This window comes from Saimiri boliviensis, chromosome 10 (assembly GCF_048565385.1).
Source record: "Saimiri boliviensis isolate mSaiBol1 chromosome 10, mSaiBol1.pri, whole genome shotgun sequence".
Classification (NCBI taxonomy): domain Eukaryota; kingdom Metazoa; phylum Chordata; class Mammalia; order Primates; family Cebidae; genus Saimiri; species Saimiri boliviensis.
The window spans coordinates 14,536,274-14,556,461 of NC_133458.1; the positions used below are offsets into that span (position 1 = coordinate 14,536,274).

Consider the following 20,188-nt stretch of genomic DNA (forward strand, 5'->3'; position numbering starts at 1 on the left):
GGCGTGGTGGCGTGCACTTGTGGTCCCAGCTACTCAGGAGGCTGAGGTGGAAGAATTGCTAAAACTCAAGAGGTGGAGGTTGCAGTGATCCAAGATTGTGCCACCGCACTCCAGCCTGAGCTACAGAGCCAGGCTCTGTTTCAAAAAGGAAAAAAATAAGATTAATCACTAGGTTATACCAATTTTACTTTCTATTGTTCTTCTCGCTCTCTTCTGTCTCTGTCCAGTTCAGTCTCTTATTACCTAGCATCAGGACTATGACAATCGTCTTCTTGTTAATCTTGGATTAATCCTGTAAATCCCCAGGCCAATTCTGTCTTGCACACATCTGACAAAGGGATTGCGTGGACGCTCAAAGCCAGTCATGTCACTTCCTTGTGCACAAGTCTTTTCATGACTTTAATTCACCCGTGACAACAGTTCCCAAAGTCAGGGCTGTGAGATGCTACAAATCCACAAGACAGAGTTCTGTGGGAAATGCTGCATGTACAGCCACATTTTGGATATTCTCAATGCATGTCAGCAGAGCAAACGTTCTCATAACTTTTCTAGTTTCAAAAAAACTATCTCTTTAACCAAGCATTTTCCAACTAATTTGTAGAACCACTTTTACATATTATATCTACTAAACCATGAAACACATTTGTGCAAATCTTAGTCTAGAGAAATCTATATTCATTTTATGTGTGTGTGTGTGTGTGTGTGTGTGAGAGAGAGAGAGAGAGAGAGTTTCACTCTTGTTGCCCAGGCTGGAGTGCAATGGCACAATCTGGGCTCACTGCAACCTCTGCCTTCCGGGTTCAAGTGATTCTCCTGCCTCAGCCTCCCGAGTAGCTGGGATTACAGGCATGTGCCACCACGTCTGGCTAATTTTGTATTTTTAGTAGAGATGGGGTTTCTCCATGTTGGTCAGGCTGGTCTTGAACTCCCAACCTCGGGTGATCCACCTGCCTCAGCCTCCTAAAGTGCTGGGTTTACAGGAGTGAGTCACTGTAGCCAGAGGGATAATTCTATATTCTTATACATAGCCATGAGGGTCTTCGTAATTCAGCCTCCCTTTACTTGTCCAGACTCATTTGCTATTATTCCTTCCTCTGTATCCCCTGGTACTACGCAGCTACTGTAATGGGAGTGCCCCCATCTGGACTTTGCAATGCTGTTTCCTCTGTCCAGAATACCCTGCCCTTACCGCCCTCCTTGGAAGTCCGACTTATTATTCAAGCCTCATATTAAACACGCTTTTGTGAAGCTTCACAGGCTCTCGTAGGCAGGTTAGCATTCCACTGCACTTTACCGCAGCTGCCACTGTGGGCAGTGACAATAGGTGTGCCTGCCTGTCTACCCTCTCAACCAGGAGCACCCTGGGTGTGCAAGATCCAGCACACGGCCTGGCACAGAATGGGAGAAAGATGCTTGTCATTTTAGTAGACTGCTGAATTCTATTTCTTTCTTTCATTAGTGTAAGAAATTAAGAGCTGACTCCATAATGAAAACATCATTTTGATACCAATTTTCCTTTCAGAATTATTCAATATTTGTTTTAAAAAATCAAGTAATGGGCCAGGCATGGTGGTGGCTCACAAGTGTAATCCTAGCACTTTGGGAGGCCAAGGCGGGCAGATCACTTGAGGTCAGGAGTTTGAGACCAGCCTGGCCAACATGGTGAAACCCTGTCTCTATGAAAAAATACAAAAATTAGCTGGGCATAGTGGCACATGCCTGTAGTCCCAGCTACTCAGGAGGCTGAGGCAGAAGAATCACTTGAACCTGGGAGGTAGAGGTTGCAGTGAGCCAAGATCACATCACTGCACTCCAGCCTGGGTTACAGAGTAAGACTCAGTCTCAAACAAACAAACAAACAAACAACAACAAAAAAAAGGTAAGTGTGAATATTTAACGTGTATAAAAATCCAGATACATTATCCTCCACTGACAAGGATTAGTGGCTTTCATGACTAGCACTGAGGGACAGAAGTGTGAACAGGATGGTAGCTGGTGCGCGCTTGCTAGCTGGGGCTCCTTAGTCTGTGCACTTTGCCACAGTGTTTGCATAAGTTAGATCATGCATCTGCATTAACTTTAAACTCTTCTCTATGTATCATTCCTGTGCCAAGTCATTTTAGTTCCCTGGAAGACTCTATGAAAAGACTGGTTAACATTTCCATAACTGAAAAGATACCTCTAACAGTGAGTCATTTAAGAAGCATACAACCTTCCTGCAATTTTGTTTCTTCACATATCAACTTGATGTCCCTGTTTATCATCAATGAATTCAGTGAATGAACTGTATAATCCCTGCCCTGCTAATCTAGCTATAATTGATTTTGATGAGTCAGTAAAGAGATACGACTGCTTTCTCTGACCACATCTATTTGTTAATCCTTCATGACGAGGGAAATAACCTGAGAGATCACTATTTGCCTTATACTTGGAGAAAGAACTAACTCAACTTTAAACTGCGATCAAGACACTAATCCTTTAAAACTTCCCTAACTATTCCTCACTAAAAGCTTACCATTAATCTAAATAAGGTCTACTTGAATTCTCATGTCATTAATGAAACACAACAAAATGTGGATTTTTCCCTTGAAGGAGGAAGCTCATAGAGTCCCTTATTAGAGACGTCATCAGTGTAGGGCAAAAACATCCAACAATACAAACAGGTTTGTTTTTTGTTTTGTTTTGTTTGAGATGGAGTCTCGCTCAGTTGCCAGGCTGTAGTGCAGTGGTGTGTTCTGGGCTTACTGCAATCTCTGCCTCCCAGGTTCAAGCGATTCCCCTGCCTCAATCTCTCAGGTAGCTGCGATTACAGGTGCACACCACGATGCCTGGCTAATTTTTTTATATTTTAGTAGACACGGAGTTTCACCATGTTGGCCAGGATGGTCTCAATCTCCTGACCCCATGATCCGCCTGCCTCAGCCTCCCAAAGTGCTGGGATACAAACAGGTTTTAATATAAGTAGGGGAGACACGGAGACTGCCTTGGTTTTAATTCCTGGCTCTGACCTTACTAACAGAAAAAATTTGTTCAAGTCACTTGCACTCTCTGTAATTCAGTTCTCTCCTCTTCCTCCTCTGTAATATCTGTCTCCTATGGCTTTGACCAGGAATAAAAGTAAGTGTGCTTGGAATGTTACGTGGCACATAGCAAATGCTTACTAAAAGTGAGCTGTTCTTCTGCTCGCTTAGGCAGCACATAGATGATACAGAGAAGATTAGCATGGCCCCTGCGCAAGGATGACATGCAAATTCGTGAAAAGTTAGCTGTGCTTGTAAGTAATGTGGTAATACCAGCACTTGTGGATACTGATTAAAACTGTTTTGGGAGCCAAGCCAGGCAAGCTGATTGATGGGGGAGGGGGCCAATCACTTGCCTCCAAGTGGTGTCCCAAAACAACAGCCGACTCCCACAGCACAGCCCACCGTCAGGATATCAGAGTAGTAGTATGGCTGCTACTAGGGGAGAGACAGACAGAGAGACAGGTGGAAGAGAGGAAGGTGGGCAGACAGAGGACAGGAGAACACACAGGGATGGGGAATAAGGCAGAATGAGAGGACTAAGTCTCAAGGAGTCCTTGTGGTCCCATTTTCCCCTGTGATTCCCAGGCCAAGAGAAGCTCTGTGAGTTTTGCACAAAGGAAGTGACCTCACAGCACAGTGCCATAATGAAATAGAAAGTAGAAAATGAAATAAAAGTTAGGCAAATAGGCCGGGCATAGTGGCACACACCTATAATTCCAGCACGTTGGGAGGCCGAGGCAGGCAGATCACCTGAGGTCCAGAGTTCGAGACTAGCCTGACCAACATGGAAAAACCCTACCTCTACTAAAAATACAAAATTAGCCAGGCGTGGTGGCACATGCCTGTCATCCCAGGTATTGGGGAGGCTGAGGCAGGAGAATCACTTGATCCCAGGAGGCAGAGGTAGTGGTGAGCCAGGATCCAGCCACTGGCAAATATGTCAGGCAAGTAAAACAAATGATAACCAGAAAAGAGACAGCAAGAACTCCAGTAAGCAGTACTAATAAATCCTGCAGCAAGCAGCAACCAGTCTCAAAAGAATACACAGCCCTTTGGTGAAAAAATATAGGTGTCTGGACTCCAGGGGCCGTGATCCACAATCACTCCCTGGATGCCACTCCAAAGCTTGTGGCAGCCACCCAAACCCCCTCTTCTGGATCTTGCTTAGGCAACCGGGGTAGGGAGGAAGTGCAACTTGCCTCCAACAGGGGCTGCAAAGCAGCATCCCACGCCCACTGCACAGGCCGACACCAGGAGGTCAAGCTGCCCAGGCATGGTCTGCAACAGAGAAGCAGGCGGGCAAGGGGTGGAGGGATGGGGCAGGCAGGCATATGTAAGAGGTAGGGTGAGGGATTGGGAGCTACAAAGGGATGAGGCAGCACAGGAGGGAAACATGGAGGGAAACTGACAGAGAGGGCGTGGTATGGATTAGCGGGGAGAGCATGGGAGCAGACCACAGGCCAGTCCTCCATGTGGGGGGCACAGATCAAAGAGGGGTGGGCATTAGGACAGGCACAGGCTAAACCGAGGCATTAAGTGGCTAGGGTAGGCGGACAGGGGAAGAGGAAGGGAGAGGGGATTAGTGCGATGCCCCTTTCAGCACCACAGCCAGCCCAGAGCAGAGGCAGCTCTCCCAACACCCGACACACAGCCGGACTCCTTCTGCCACCTGGCCCCAGCTCATTTCACTGCCTCAACCTTACCTCATACACCCCGCAGAACACAGACATGAACTTGCTGAGGACAGCAGCACAGATGCTGGCAATGTGGACGAAGGGGCCCTGGGAGAGAGAAGAGCGAGGAATCGGGGGTCAAAGGCCAGATGGAGGCTCTGTAGCACTCACTGGACTCATATCCTTACTCCAGGCACTGTGCCAGGGGATGGAAATACAGGAGTTACACAGAGGTCCTGCCCTTATGAGGCTTCATCCCAGAGAGGAGGAAGAGGAGAAACCAGTGTGTTTCTCCTCTTGGAGTTCAGGTAACACCAAGGGCTGTGAAGAAAATCAGGGTGAATAGGGGGACAGAGAGCCAGGGTGGAGGAGGGTGGGAGGGCATGTGTTTAGAGAAAAGGGCCTAAGGAGCCTCCTCGATAGAGAGAAGCACCTTAAGTGATGGGAGGGAGGGAGCATGCAGATGTCAGGAGGAAGAATGTTCCAGGCTGAGAAAACAGCACACAGGGCAGAGTGACTGAGGGACAGAAAGGAAACCTATGAGCCAAATACATGGGAGCCAGGGCAGAGGCCTGGAGAGAGGAGGAGCCGGAATCCACCGTCTCAAAGGTTATGTATGTAGGAAGTTCCAGTTAGGGTGGGCACGGTGGATCACACCTGTAATCCCAGCACTTCGGGAGGCCAAGATGGGCAGATCACCAGGAGTTGGAGACCAGCCTGACCAATATGGTGAAATCCTATCTGTACTAAAATACACAAAAAATAGAAAAATTAGCCGGACGTGGCGGCATGCACCTGTAGTCCCAGCTACTCTGGAGGCTGAGATAGGAGAATCTCTTGAACCTGGAAGATGGGGGTTGCTGTGAGCTGGGATTGTACCACTGCACTCCAGCCTGGGCAAGAGAGCTAGAAGAGCTAGACACCATCTCAAAATAATAATAATAATAATAATAATAAAATAAAAAAAATTCTGATTTTATTTTAAGAGGCATGGAAGCCTTAAGAAGTTTTTGACCAAAGGCCAGACATGACTGATTCCATTTTTAAAAGATGCCTCTGGCTGCTGGGTGGAATGTGGCAGTAGGGGGCAAAGATGCTCTCCAGCAGAGAATGGAAGGAGGCTGCACCCCACCGAGCAGCCTTGAAAAAAGCACAGCCTCTTTCTCAGATTTAAGCAAGAAAATTGGTCTGGATGATCATTAAGACTGGTTTTCAACCATGGGAGATTTTGTCCTCTGGGGCCCATATCGCAATGTTGGAGGACTTGCTGGTGTCACCACTGGGGGGTGCTGTTGAGCATCTAGAGAGGGTCAGAGGCCAGGGATGCTGCTAAGTCCTCTCCACTGCCCAGGACAGCCTCCCACAGCACAGAATTTTCCAGCCCCAAATGTCAGGGGTGTCCAATCTGAGAGCCTGCTCCAAGCTCCCCAAGCTGTGCGGCTTTTGTCGTTGGACCCCAGGTGGAGGACCTTCCAAAGCATTTCCCCTTCCTAATGTCCCCTGGTCCTGGTCTTGGTCCTGTCCCCGATCCACTTCCACTCCCAGAGCTCCCTCTAGAGTCGGTGCCACCCTGGCTCCCAAGGGTCCTTCCTGGCTCTTGCCTCAGTCATGCCAGGCCTACCTCTTTCCCCACAGGGATGCCACTGCCCAGACCCGCAGTCAGGGCGACCACCTTGGCCACAAAGGCTTTCATCGTGAGATACTCCTTCAGGACAACCCCACGAAGTATTGTCTTCATCTCGGGGATTCCGGAGCCTAAAGGCGTTGAAGGATTAGATGCAGGGTCAAGGTGGAGGTTAAAAGGGAGATGAACGTCCGGAACGTGGCAATGGGAATTGGGTAGGGGCGGATGAAGAGGCAGGGTGGGGAGGATGGGGCGAAGCAGCACAGGGCTGTGGGTGGGGCTGGACAAGGGGGAGACAGAGAGGGCCCCTCTCAGGCCACCCAGCTCAGGCTGTCTGGTGGCAAGTTCTCACCAACAGCCTGCGGAGAGATGAGGTGGCAGAAGAGGGCACTGAAGAGGATGAGGACGAGTGGGAAGGTGACCCAAACCAGGAACTGCAGAGGAAGGCTGGGCCGCATCTGAGCGTAGGACCACTTGTAGGCTGCAGAGACCCATGCCTGGGGTTAGGCAGAGCGTGGCTGAATGGCCACGTCTGCGCACCAGCCAGTATATCCGGCGTGTTCCCAGGCCGTGCTCATTCTGTGTGCCCTTCCCTAGACGGTACTGCTCTCATTTGACACATGGGAAGCCTGGGTTGTGGGAGGTGACACGGCCTGTTCCAGTTGGTGGGTTGGTGGCTGTGTCACGAATCCCACTGGAGTACTGGGGCTGGAGGCCTGGGTGTGACAAACCACCGAGTGTGCCCAGAACTGAGGGGCTTCCTGGGATTTGGGATGTTCAGTGCTGAAACTGGGAAAGTTCCTGGGAAACGGGGGCAAGCTGGTCACCCTAATAGAGGGGCACCCACTGCTGGGGTGGCAGTGAGTGGAGGGGCGTGAGAACTGGGGCAGGCCTGGGTCTGGCCTTTTCTGGGCCTAGAGTCCCACCTGATCCCTCTCTGTGCAACATCCACTTCCCACAACACACCCTGCTTCCCTCGGTAGAAACTCCAGAAGCAGCTGTGGGCAAAGGTCCAGGTTAAACCTACCCTGAAGGCTTTTGGCACTAACGTAGTCCATGCTCCAGCTGACCAGGGCCATCAGCAGCCCCAGAAGCACCAGAAAGATCCAGTCTTCTCCTAACTTTCTTCTCACAATCTGTTCCAGGCGGCGGACACAATCTAGGAAGAGATGAGGGTGTACAGAGAGAGAGAGAGAGAGGGAGAGAGAGAGAGAGAGAGAGAGAAAAGAAAAAAAAAAAAGCAGCTAACCAGTCACTACTTTGGGTGTGAGACTCAGGAGGGGAAGGGAGGCTTGGGCCCTCAGGGTCTTGTCTGTGCATCTTATGCACTGAGTTTCTCACTATCCTTCTGCCGATTGCTGCCCTGGCCCCTGCAAAAGGCACCAAAGTCCAATTCCCCATGAATACTTGAATTCCTTTCTAAAACTCATTTCTTGGAGTTGGGGAAGGAATAACAGGGAATAGGGAAAGTGCGAAGGACGTGGAGAGAGGTGCCTTTTCCTCATTACTTAGAGAGGCCAAGCATGGTGGCTCACGTCTCTAATACCAGCACTATGGGAGGCCAAGGTGGGAGGGTTGCTTGAGGCCAGGAGTTCAAGACCAGCCTCAGCATCTCCACCAAAAAAAGTTTGAAAATTAGCTGGGTGTGGTGGCATGTGCCTATAGTTTCAGCTGCTGGAGAGGCGGAGGCAGGAGGATCACTTGAGCCCAGGAGTTCTGGGCTGCAGTGAGCTACAATCACTCCACTGCACTTTAGCTGGAGTGACAGAGTGAGACCCTGTCTCTTAAAAAAAAAGTTAGAGGAGAGTTTTTGTAGCAGGGCAGGGAGTATGAACATGTAATGGGATGCCCCAGTTATCCTCCTAATCCCTGTACCTCTTTCTACTCCAGATTTCTTTATTCCTCAGTCCCTATCACCTTGACATTTGGAGTAGTGATCCTCATCCTTGCTGTCCACAGTAGAACTGGAGTCCGTCTTCTTGGGCATCCCCGTGTCCCATTCCCTGTCTGAGAACTGTTCTTTGTGATGGCCATAAATCTGGACAGAGGGAAAATGATCAATGTCTGTCTTGCTGAAGAGTGAAAAATAATAGACAGAGGGCAGCGCACAGACTCACAGAGGAAAAGAGCAACAGTTTAACTCACAGAAGAAAAGAGTAATAGCTTTTCTGAATTCTGGGTGTTGATTGCATGCAGGGTGACTTTGTGGTCGTCCTTGCCCTCAACTCTCCACCGTCCATTTCCACGTTTCCCACTCTTTCCCTTGTCCATTTATCCTTCCTCTTCTCCACCCATTCTTCAACCTCTACTCATCTTGATCTGGGGCAGCCTTTATTAAGGAGACCAGTTTCTACTTTGAAGCAGAGGTGCAGGACTGTGCTGAAACCAGGCGGCCATATCAATCACGTGTTCTGTGTGTCACTGTGCTTTCTGGATGCCCCACAATTTCCGCAGACCACCTGCACTGCCTTTCCTGCTAACATGCATAGGGTGAGGACAGACTGGGCTCACTAGCAGGCCAGTCTTGGTTGCACTTTGCCTTAGTGTGTCTAGCCTTACCTGAGGTGCTTCAGGTCCTCTATCAAGCTTCAAGCCCATCCGCCTCACCCCCTGGTGCTTGTATGCACACACAGGAACTAGCCCCCAAAAGCAGGTCAATCTACTTCTTCCCATAGCCAGATAATTCTCACCTGCCACGCATGTGAAAAAGGCAGAGTAGCTCCTCCACGTGTGTCTGTGTGAGATTTATAAGAGCTCCAACCGCTTTTAGCCTGCCCCATTCCCACTACACTAACTGTCCTCTGGGGCCAGGGTCAGGCCAGGCCACATTGCTGATTCTGGGAGAGCCTGAGAAGAGATCTGATTTCACAATACGAGCAGCATTTTATGCCACAGTCCTGAACAGGCACACACATGAATTGCCCTGCTCATGCTGTTTGTCTTCTGGGTTAGTGACCGAGGGAGGCAGTGTTTCCCTCCAAGCCCTATCTGGGACCCAGAGAGAGAAGACTCTTCCCAACGGAAGTCAGAGGGCTGAGGCTGTCTCAGCTCCTAGAGGCCCCAGGCCAGTGGAGATGAGGAAGGGGCCTGCTTCATATCATCATACCTGGGCTGGGAAAACACAAGGGCCAGTCTGTCCCAGCTGGTCCCATGCTAAACACCACACCAGGGCAGGTGAGGAAAGGGCAAGGGAGAAGTCAACACTCAAGTCTACAATTGACACGATGTCTGGGATTTGTTAAAAAGTATTCCACAGCGTGTAGAGGGGTGAGAGTAGGGAAGGAAAGAATAGCTGGAACAATAGTGACAAAATATTGATAACTGTTGGGGACTTGGGGCTTCACTATACCATCTCATTTTTGTGTAAGTCTGAATTTTTCATAATAAAAATTAAACCAAGAAAAACAAATCTGGGTCGGGTGCAGTGGCTCATGCCTGTAATCCCAGCATTTTGGGAGGCCGAGATGTGCGGGTCACGAGGTCGGGAGTTCAAGACCAGCCTGGCCAACATGGTGAAACCCCATCTCTTCTAAAGATACAAAAAATTAGCCAGGTGTGGTGGCAGGTGACTGTAATCCCAGCTACTCAGGAGGCTGAGGCAGGAGAATCGCTTGAACCTGGGAGACAGGGGTTGCAGTAAGCGGAGATCATGCCACTGCACTCCAGCCTGGGCGGCAGAGCGAGACTCTGTCTCAAAAAGCAAACAAACAGAAAACAAACAAACAAAAAAAAAAAAAAAAAAAAAAGAAAGAAAGAAAAAGAAAAGAAAAACAAATCCAAACTCGTTTGCTTTTGAGACCTCTAGAAAACAGCCCAATTCTACGCCCTAAACTAACCGTACCTTCCCAACATGAGGCTTCATGCTCACCTGGCCAGTCTCCTCACTGTTACCAGGAAGTGCCATAATGGCACTGTCCTCAAATTGTCATTCCACCCAGATACCACCGCATACATGGGTGACAGCATAGGGCCAGAGGGAGGGGTCTTCCCTCCTGCTGATCCCAAACGGTGTCAAAGGCCTAGTCAGACCCTGCTATCTCTTAGTCAGACCCTGCTATTTCCCGTGTAGGCTGGAATCTTCCTAATGCTCAATTCCAGCCTACACTGACCTGTATGTCACTGCTTCCCAACTGGGTGCCTGGTGCTGCCTTCAAAACTACGCTTGGGGGTTGGTCAGGGACTGAGAGCAGATCCTTTTGACCCCCAATGTTGAGATCCCCTGCACAACTCATGCCTCTGCTTCCCAGACCTAAACCTAAAGTAACTGTATGCTCCCTGTTAAAACAAAAGACAAAACAAACAAACAAAAGGCCTTTTAAGTGCTGACCAGGCTGGATGTGGTGGTTCACACCTCTAATTCCAGCAGTTTGGGAGGCAGAGGTGGGCAGATCATCTGAGGTCAGGAGTTCAAGACCAGCCTGGCCAACATGGCAAAATCCTGTCTTTACTAAAAGTACAAAAATTAGCCAGGCACGGTGGCACGTGCCTGTAGTCCTAGCTACTCGGGAGGCTGAGGTAGGAGAATCGCTTGAACCCAGAAGGTGGAGGTTTCAGTGAGCTGAAATTGTGCCACTGCACTCCAGCCTGGGAGACAGAGCAAGACTCCATCTCAAAAAAAAAAGTTCTGACCAACTGCCCTCTGGACATGTTCCATCCTCTGTTGTTCTCTGCATTCTTTGGAATGAGAGGTACACTTACTTATTAACCGTGACCTATCTTTTTCCACGACAATTTCACAACCTTCCCTTTAGTTGTGCCCACTCCCATTCCCCCTTTCCCAGGCGCTCATTTCCACCAATCCCAGTGCAGGAGGCTGCTCATCCCTAGCCACTCCTAGTTTGCATGCTTCTGTTGCTGGATCACATCTCTGCACTTCTCCAGGTGCCTAACACTTAATAGGTTCTTACTTGATCATCTTGCCACCTAAAAGCTTGAATACATCTCTGCTCATTTTGACATTGGTAGGTAGATCTTTATCACCGGTATGCAATTCAGTCTGTTTTCTACACTTGCTCAACCCCTTCTTCTGCCTTCCGCAGAAAGATTCATGTATGTGTGTATTCTGCAGAGGGTCGCAGAGGCAGAGCTCTGGCGGTGTCTGCCTGTGGGTGAGGGTGTGGGAGACAGCTCCCAGCACACTGCAGTGTGGGCTCCTACGCAATCCACTCCACGTAGGTTATGTAAGCAAGAGCTCCTCGTGCCTGTGAGGCTCTGCTGTTTCCCCACATGATTCAGGTATTCTGTTGGTAAAGGTTGGATAAAAGTACATATATATCTCTCTAAGTGCAGATTTAGGTGAGCCCAGATTCTCAAAGATTTTCATATTTTGAACACATTACCATGTACTTGTTTTTAAAGTTAAAAAAATGCAGCACTGCTCCCTCTTTTCACCCAGTTCCTATTTTTCACCAGCCTCCTGCACCATGGTCTCCCCTCATCCCTGGCTCCCCTCTCCCTTTATAGCACTTTACCTGTGTGGGGTGGACGTTGTGTCGGGGGCCTGCATCCTTCCGGAGCCTGTGCTGGAGGCCCCCGTTCTCAGAGGGCAGTCCGTAGCTGGTGCAGTGTTCAAAGGGCATATACTGGTACTGGGGGGCACTACCCCACCAGCTTTGCTCACCCCCATGCTGCTGTGACCGGGATCGCTCCATGTTCCCTCCCACCGATCCCCGGCCAGGCCTTGGCCTGCTTGCTCCTGTTCTTCCCCCAGTGTAGCTCCTTAAGCCTCTGCTCTTGCTGTCCCCAAGGCGTCTGGGGCAGCATGCCCACCTCCAGCTATTTATAGCCCCCTCTCCGTCACATGACCCCCCCACCGCCACATCTGATCTGCTTGGGGTCGAAGCAGGTGTGAGTGCGGTGTGGGGTGGGGGTTGGGATGAGGACCTGAGGAACAGCCCCACAGGGAATTCCCTCCGCTGAGCCCGTGGCATTGTCCCCCTCCTTAGTCACCAGTAGCAGGCTTCCAGCTCCATGTCACTGGTCCCTCTATAAATATCGCCTGGACCAGGATGAGAAACTGCTGAGTGTGTTCTCAAACCTGTGTGTAGAGCCGGATCTGCATGGAAGCCCTCCAGCTGCCCCTCTCTCTTCTTCAGGATTCGGAAGGTGAGGGGTGGGTGCTGGATAAAGATGAAGCAGAAACAGTGGTGTGTTAACTCACCTGGAAGAGTAACTGGTGCCTCTCTGCCATGTCTCCTGGCTGGCTTATTCCCAGCTCTGTGTCCACCCAGGGTTCTGTCTGGCCAGCTTCGCTAGCCCATCCCATGTCCAGTGTTCTTCTCCAGCTCTTTGCCCTCCTGTCTGCCAGAGGCTGCTAATAACATCTTGGGAGCATCCTCTGATCCCATCCTTATCACCTGCTGGGTGTGGAATGCTTGTGGGAAGCGGGAAGTTGGGGATGGGTAATAGCCTTGGGTTCTAGAATTTCTCCCACTTCCCAGACTGTTAGCTGTCCATCACATTGCCAATCTGGAGGGACTGAACTTCCATTTAGACTGCGATGTGCCCAGCACAGCTCCATCAGGACAGGTTAGATAACAGGGGAGAGTCAAAAGTAAGCCAGAGGCACAGGGAAGGGAGAGGTGGGAAGGGAGTGAGGGCTTCTCACGACAAAACCGACAAACATGAACAATGATGGGGAAGTGCTCTCTGCTCTTCTTCCCTTTTTGGATCAATAAATACTTCTTGGCCAAGGACAAACGTTTCTTTCTGGCATGACATTATGAAACCAATTTTCCTATGACATCTCTTCCCTATGAACTCCTCACTGGAGGAGAAAAGTTAGGAACTCAGCCAAAGTAAAGTTTAAGATCCATCACCAACTGAAGTCTGTCCCAGGACAGTCCAAGTTCAGGGACTGCAGGGTAGGGACGCCAAACATCTGGTCTACAATGTGATTTTGATCTAGGCTAAATGGAACCACCCAAAACAAGAGGAAAGCCAATACCATTCAAAATACTTTTTTTAGGGGCTCAACATCACAAATCATCAGGAAAATACAAATCAAAGTCATAATGCAATATTACGTCATACCTGTTAGGATAGCTACGATCAAAAAAGTAAGAGATAGCCAGGCACGGCAGCCATGCCTATAATCCCAGCACTGTGGGTGACTGGGGCAGGCAGACTGCTTGAACCCAGGAGCTTGAGACCAGCCTGGCAACATAGGGAGACCCTGTATTTATAAAAAAAAAAAATACAAAAATTAGCCAGGTGTGGTGGTACACACCTGTAGTCCCAGCTACTCAGGAGGCTGAGGCAAGAGGATCACTCAAGCCTGAGAGGTGGAGGCTGCGGTGAGACGAGATAAATGTTAGCGAGAATGCAGAGAAAAGGGAACCCTTGTGCACTGCTGGTGGGAATGTAAGCTGGTATAGTCATTATAAAAAAACAGTACAGACGTTCCTTAAAAAATAAAAACCACTCCGATATGACTCAGCAATTCCCATGTATCCAAAGGAAAGGAAATCAGTATCAGGAGGTATCTGCACTCACACATTCATTGCAGCATTATTCACAGTAGCCCAGATACGAAAACAATCTAAGTGTCCACTAACAGATGAATAAAGAAAATGTCGTGTATATATAAATAGACATAATGGAATACTATTCAACCTTGACAAAGAAGAAAATCCTGCCATTTGTGACAACATGGATGAACTTGGAGGTCATTATGCTAAGTCAAACACTGCAGACACAGAAAGACAAAGACTGCACCATTTCACTTGTATGTGGAACCTAAAATAGTCAAACTCACAGAAGCAGAAAGTAGAGGGTGGTTGCCAGGGGCTAGGCTGGAGTAGGGGGCGGGGGGATGGGAAAATGCTGGTCAAAGGGTACAAAGGTTCAGTTATACAAGATGAGAAAGTCCTGGAGATCTAATGTACGTGGGACCATAGGAAGCATACTTGAAATTTGCTAAGAGGGTAGATCTTGAACGCTCTCACCTCCCTCCACCCCCACAGCAACTACGTGAGGTGATGGATATGTTACCCAGCTTGATTGTGACGATCATTTCACAATGTACACATATATCAACCCATCAAGTCATACACCTTAAATATGTTTAATTTCTACATCAATTATATACCAATATAGCAAAAAAATAAAAATAACACTTGCTGTAACAATAATCCTACAAAACCTCAAGGCCTATAATCTCTCCACAAAAATTACAAATGTGTGATAGATTGAGAGACTAAAGATTCTGTGATGATACCCACCTTTTCTGCAGGCAGAAAATACAGAAAGACATCTACAGAATTGGTATGAGCAGAAAGGAACACTTGACGGAGTTTCGCTCTTGTTACCCAGGCTGGAGTGCAGTGATGCGATCTCGGCTCACCCCAACCTCCGCCTCCTGGGTTCAGGCAATTCTTCTGCCTCAGCCTCCTGAGTAGATGGGATTACAGGCACGCGCCACCAGGCCCAGCTAACTTTTTGTATTTTTAGTAGAGATGGGGTTTCACCATGTTGACCAGGATGGTCTCGATCTCTTGACCTCGTGATCCACCCGCCTCGGTCTCCCAAAGTGCTGGGATTACAGGTGTGAGCCACCGCGCTCGGCTAAGGAACACTTTCTTAATTAAAACAATAGAGTCCCAAGATGAAATTGCATTCCTTAGAGGGCTTCAGAAACAAAAACTTCCCATTTGTTGAGTATAGCTGTCCGGAAGGTAACCAGTTGCTGTAGGAACTTGATAAATATAAGCAGCAAATAAGAGATGAAATTATGACTTTCTTACTATTTCTGAGAAAAGCAGGTCCCTAAAACAGGGCAGCCTAGTCATGGACTCTGAGATTTGAAGGCAGAGACCAGTGGGGTGAGGATAGTGCTCATGTCTAGCCAAGCCAGGTGGAAGCCTACAGCCTAGAAGGAAAGCACCAACTGCAATCCTTAAAACTAGATTCTGAAATTAGGAGGGTCAAAGACATCTACAGGTTGCCAGTGCTGGAGAGCAAGGGTTTGAGAGTAAATATCCTGTGTTTGGGGCCGGGCACGGTGGCTCACACGTGTAATCCCAGCACTTTGGGAGGCTGAGGAGAGTGGATCATGGGGTGAGGAGATTGAGACCATCCTGGCTAACACAGTGAAACCCTGTTTCTACTAAAAATACGAAATATTAGCAGGGTGTGGTGGCACACACCTGTCATCTCAGCTACTTAGGAGGCTGGGGCAGAATTGCTGGAACCTGGGAAGTGAAGTTGCAGTGAGGTGAGATCACGCCACTGCACTCCAGCCTGGGCAACAGACCGAGACTCAGTCTCAAAAAAAAAAAAAAAAAAAAAAAAAAAAAAAAAAAAAAATCCTGTGTTTGAAATTAGAAATAGTCTAAATCCCATGGGTTTAAATCCCTGGAAGAGAACAAGAAAACAAAACGTAAACCATGCCCACTCCTCCCTCCAACATCCTGCTAGGCCAAGTAGCTCATTTGGAGGCACAAAGATGGGCTTCTGGAGATTCCTATGAAGCTCCTAAATGTGGAAGCAAGTTCATAAGCATGTATGAATGATATATATTCTTTTGGGGATTTATTTATTTATTTTGAGATGGAGTCTCGCTCTGTCACCCAGGCTGGAGTGCAATGGCATGATCTTGGCTCACTGCAACCTCCGCCTCCCAGGTTTAAGCAATTCTCCTGCCTCACCCTCCCGGGTAACTGGGATTACAGGCACTCACCATCATACCCAGCTAATTTTTGTATTTTTGTAGAGACTGGTTTCACCATGTAGCCCAGACTTGTCTTGAACTCCTGACCTCAGGTGATCTGCCTGCCTTGGCCTCCCAAAGTGTTGGGATTACAGGTGTGAGCAACCACGCCTGGTCTCTTTTGGGATTTTAAATAGATCATCCTAGGGTCCATTATATAAAAAGTTTAAAAGCCCATAGGCTATGGAATTGCTATTTGAAGGAAAACTGTACAAAGTGGCCATGTAAGCTACATGGAGTAGTTTCCTGTTGGGGTACAGGTGAATGAATTTTCTTTCTGGGTTACACCCTTGTTTTCAGACTCACATCTTCCAGTCTGGCCTCCCCAACATACTGGGCAGTATAACCCTTATGTTCTTTAAAGGTGTTTTTGGTCATTTTCCCTCTGCAAATCCAGGCAGCCATGGAACCCATGCCCACCTACTTTCTGAAATTTCAGCTAAGATACTACAACTTCCTGTGAAGACACTTTCTCTGTAGCACACTCCACTGGCAGTCACATCTCCTCTCCTGTTTATTGTGCCTCGCCTCCTTACTCTTTTTTTTTCTTTTTTGAGATGGAGTTTTGCTCTTGTTGCCTAGGCTGAAGTACAATGGCGAGATCTTGGTTTCACCACAACCTCCGCCTCTCAGGTTCAAGTAACTCTCCTGCCTGAGACTCCCGAGTAGCTGGGACTACAGGCGCGCATCACCATGCCCAGCTAATTTTTGTATTTTTAGTAGAGATGGTGTTTCACCGTTGACCAGGATGGTCTCGATCTCTTGATCTTGTGAGCTGCCTGCCTTGGCCTCCCAAAGTGCTGGGATTAAAGGCGTGAGCCACTGCGCCTGGCCGCCTCCTTATTCTTTAAGCATCGTTAGTCCTTTTCTATCCCCTGCACATCAGGCTTTCCCTGTAGCACTTGACAGGTCTCTTTCTCTGCCTTCTGGCTTTTCAAATATGATACATTTTCCCAAAAACTCCTATCTAATCAGAACTTAACATGGAATAAGGTTTTAGGCCTCAGTTTCATTCCCCCAGCCTAATGGGAGGAATCTTACAGCCCAAAAAAACTCCTTTTCAGGAGGAAAAACTCCTTCCTGCCAGAATAAGTTACAGAAGCAAGAGTGTTAGCATATGCTCAAACTGACGGTTTTTGTTTCATATCCTGACCTCAGTTTCCTCAGAAAGGCAGTAACTAGAGGGTTAAGAAGATAAAATAATGCATGCAGAAAATGTGCTATAATGTTTGACCCATAGTAAGAACTGTTGACTCATTAAACTGACACTCATTCTGTGAGTTAACATTTATCAAGCATTTGCATGCATTAACACCATGTGATTTATACGTATCATATTTAATCCTCACAGGGACAATAACGTAGATACAATTTTCCTCATTTTTAAATTAGGGAAATTGACGCTGTGTTAGCTACCTTGCTCCAATATCTTCAAAGGCAGAGCCAGCATTCAGAATCAGAGCTACTGAATTCTAGAGTCCGTACCATTTAAGCTACATTTCTGGCCCGATGCAGTGGCTCATGCCTGTAATCTCAGTACTTTGGGAGGCCAAGGTGAGCAGATCACCTGAGCTCAGTAGTTCGAGACCAGCTTGGGCAACATGGTAAAACCCCGTTGCTACTAAAAATACAAAAATTAGCTGGGCATGGTGGCAGGTGCCTGTAGTCCCAGCTACTCGAGAGGCTCAGGCACGAGAATCGCTTGAACCTGGGAAGTGGAGGTTGCAGTGAGCTGGATACCACCACTACACTCTTGCCTGGGAAACAGAGTGAGACCTTGACTCAAAAAAAAAAAAAGGAAAAAAAAAAAAAAAGCTACATTTCTTCCTCTTGATAACTGAAAGTCTCTGAGCTTCCTTTTCCTCTTCTGAAAGAAAAGGGAAAATGGGCCAGGCGTGGTGGCTTGTGCCTGAAATCTCAGCCCTTGGTGAGGCCAAGGCGAGTGGATCACTTGAGATCAGAAGTTTGAGATCAGCTTGGCCAAAATGGAGAAACCTCATCTCTACTAAAAATACAAACATTACCCGGGGATGGTGGTGCATGCCTGTAATCCCAGCTACTCGGGAGGCTGATGCAGGAGGATTGCTTGAATCTGGGAGGCAGTAAGCTGAGATAGTGCCACTGCATTCCAGCCTGGGTGACAAAAGCAAACCGTCTCAAAACAAAAGAGAAAATAACTCCTTCACAGAAGCACGGGGAAAATGAAATGGAAACCTCCCCTCAATGCCTGCAACATACCAAGCACTCAACAGTTGTAGCTATTATTAATGTCTTCTTCAGTCTCAGATTAGACACCTTTCCTCCTCTCTCCCTTTAAAAAAAAAAAAAAAAATGAGGGTCTATGTTGCCCAGGCTGGTTTGTTTTCAACTCCTGGGCTCAAGCAATCCTCTCTCGGCCTCTTGAGTAGCTAGGACTATAGGTGTGTTACTGTGCCTGGCCTCATTCTTTATTTTTTACAGAGAGGGTTTTACCATGTCGCCCAGGCTGGTCTCAAACTCGAGCTCAGGGGATCCACCTGCTTTAGCTTCCCAAGTGCTGGGATTACAGGCATGAGCCACTGTGCCTGGCTAGCCTGGCACCATTCTTAATATTACAGCTTTGGTTGGGTGTGGTGGCTCATGTCTGTGATCCCAGTACTCTGGGAGGCCAAGGCAGGAGGATCACTTGAACCCAGGTATTTGAGACCAGCATGGACAACATAGTGAGACCTCATCTCTATTTTATAGAATAAAACTTAAAAAAAAAAAAAAATTCTTGCCGGGCGCGGTGGCTCAAGCCTGTAATCCCAGCACTTTGGGAGGCCGAGGCGGGTGGATCACAAGGTCAAGGGATCGAGACCATCCTGGTCAACATGGTGAAACCCCGTCTCTACTAAAAATACAAAAAATTAGCTGGGCATGGTGGCGTGTGCCTGTAATCCCAGCTACTCAGGAGGCTGAGGCAGGAGAATTGCCTGAACCCAGGAGGCGGAGGTTGCGGTGAGCCGAGATCTTGCCATTGCACTCCAGCCTGGGTAACAAGAGCGAAAACTCCGTCTAAAAAAAAAAAAAAAAATTCTTTTAGATCACAGCTTTGGTCTGGTATTACACTTTTTCCTTCTTCCTGCTTTCCTTTTCCCCATTAGAGGAAACAGGATGGAGGAGGGCAGCAGAGGGCAGCCTCCAGCTCTGGGAGGGGGATAATTTTAGAAGAGAATCCTCTGGCAGAGGTAAGCAGAAGGGAGCAGAGCTGTGAAATTCAACCTCATTCCCTTATTCAAGGGCAAGGGGGTTGGGGGGCAGGGAAGACATGGAATCCAGTTCAGAGATACTGCTCTGTAATTCCCAAATATAACCACACCTCTGAAAAGCCTTCCTATCCTGAAAATGGGTACTTAACCTTACTCCCACTATTTCCATAATTTCTTCACCTCTCCTAGATTTTGTATCCCTCCCTTGAGCTATCCCACGGTTTGTTTTTGTTTCTTTTATTTTTTTTTTTGCAGTACAACCAACCAGTTTCAGTCCATTTTTCACGCCCTTTTGCCTCCAGTGTCCTGTACCAAATTCCCCTCTATCTACCAAGCTGCTTCGGCTTACCTCAGTCCCCTTCTGCTCTTCCTAGACATCCATTGCCTGCTCTGTATCACTCAACAATGTTTCCAGCTCCCACAGCTGTTTCCTACCAAACAAAAAAGTTTTGTTTTTGGCTGGGTGTGGCGGCTCATATCTACAATCCTAGCACCTTGGGAGGCCGAAGCAGGCTGATCATTTGAAGCCAGGAGTTAGAGACTAGCCTGGCTGACACGGTGGAACCCGATTTTTACATTAAAAAAAAAAAATTGCGCCGGGCGCGGTGGCTCAAGCCTGTAATCCCAGCACTTTGGGAGACCGAGGTGGGTGGATCACGAGGTCAAGAGATCGAGGCCATCCTGGTCAACATGGTGAAACCCCATCTCTACTAAAAATACAAAGAAGTAGCTGGGCATGGTGGCATGTGCCTGTAATCCGAGCTACTCAGGAGGCTGAGGCAGGAGAATTGCCTGAACCCAGGAGGCGGAGGTTGTGGTGAGCCGAGATCGTGCCATTGCACTCCAGCCTGGGTAACAAGAGCAAAACTCCGTCTTAAAAAAAAAAAAAAAAAAAGCTTCCTACCAAAACTTCTGTAGAAGTTCCTACA

At 48.2% G+C, this 20,188-nt stretch overlaps 1 protein-coding gene and 1 non-coding gene across 2 annotated transcripts in view; one reads left to right on the plus strand and one right to left on the minus strand.

The window, feature by feature from the left end:
* CLCN1 (chloride voltage-gated channel 1) overlaps positions 1-20,188 on the minus strand; it is a 48,883-nt gene that overhangs the window by 26,015 nt on the left and 2,680 nt on the right. Inside the window, exons 2-8 of the mRNA XM_039472582.2 lie at positions 11,792-12,439; positions 8,238-8,358; positions 7,348-7,479; positions 6,673-6,801; positions 6,318-6,451; positions 4,727-4,804; positions 3,377-3,455 (exon numbers count right to left, since the gene is read on the minus strand). Coding sequence (XP_039328516.2) covers positions 3,377-3,455; positions 4,727-4,804; positions 6,318-6,451; positions 6,673-6,801; positions 7,348-7,479; positions 8,238-8,358; positions 11,792-12,250 — 1,132 coding nt within the window. The 5' untranslated portion in view covers positions 12,251-12,439. The remainder of the gene's footprint in view (positions 1-3,376; positions 3,456-4,726; positions 4,805-6,317; positions 6,452-6,672; positions 6,802-7,347; positions 7,480-8,237; positions 8,359-11,791; positions 12,440-20,188) is intronic.
* LOC120365448 (U6 spliceosomal RNA) lies at positions 3,168-3,274 on the plus strand. The gene has a single exon (XR_005580388.1). It is a non-coding gene; the product is annotated as a U6 spliceosomal RNA (small nuclear RNA).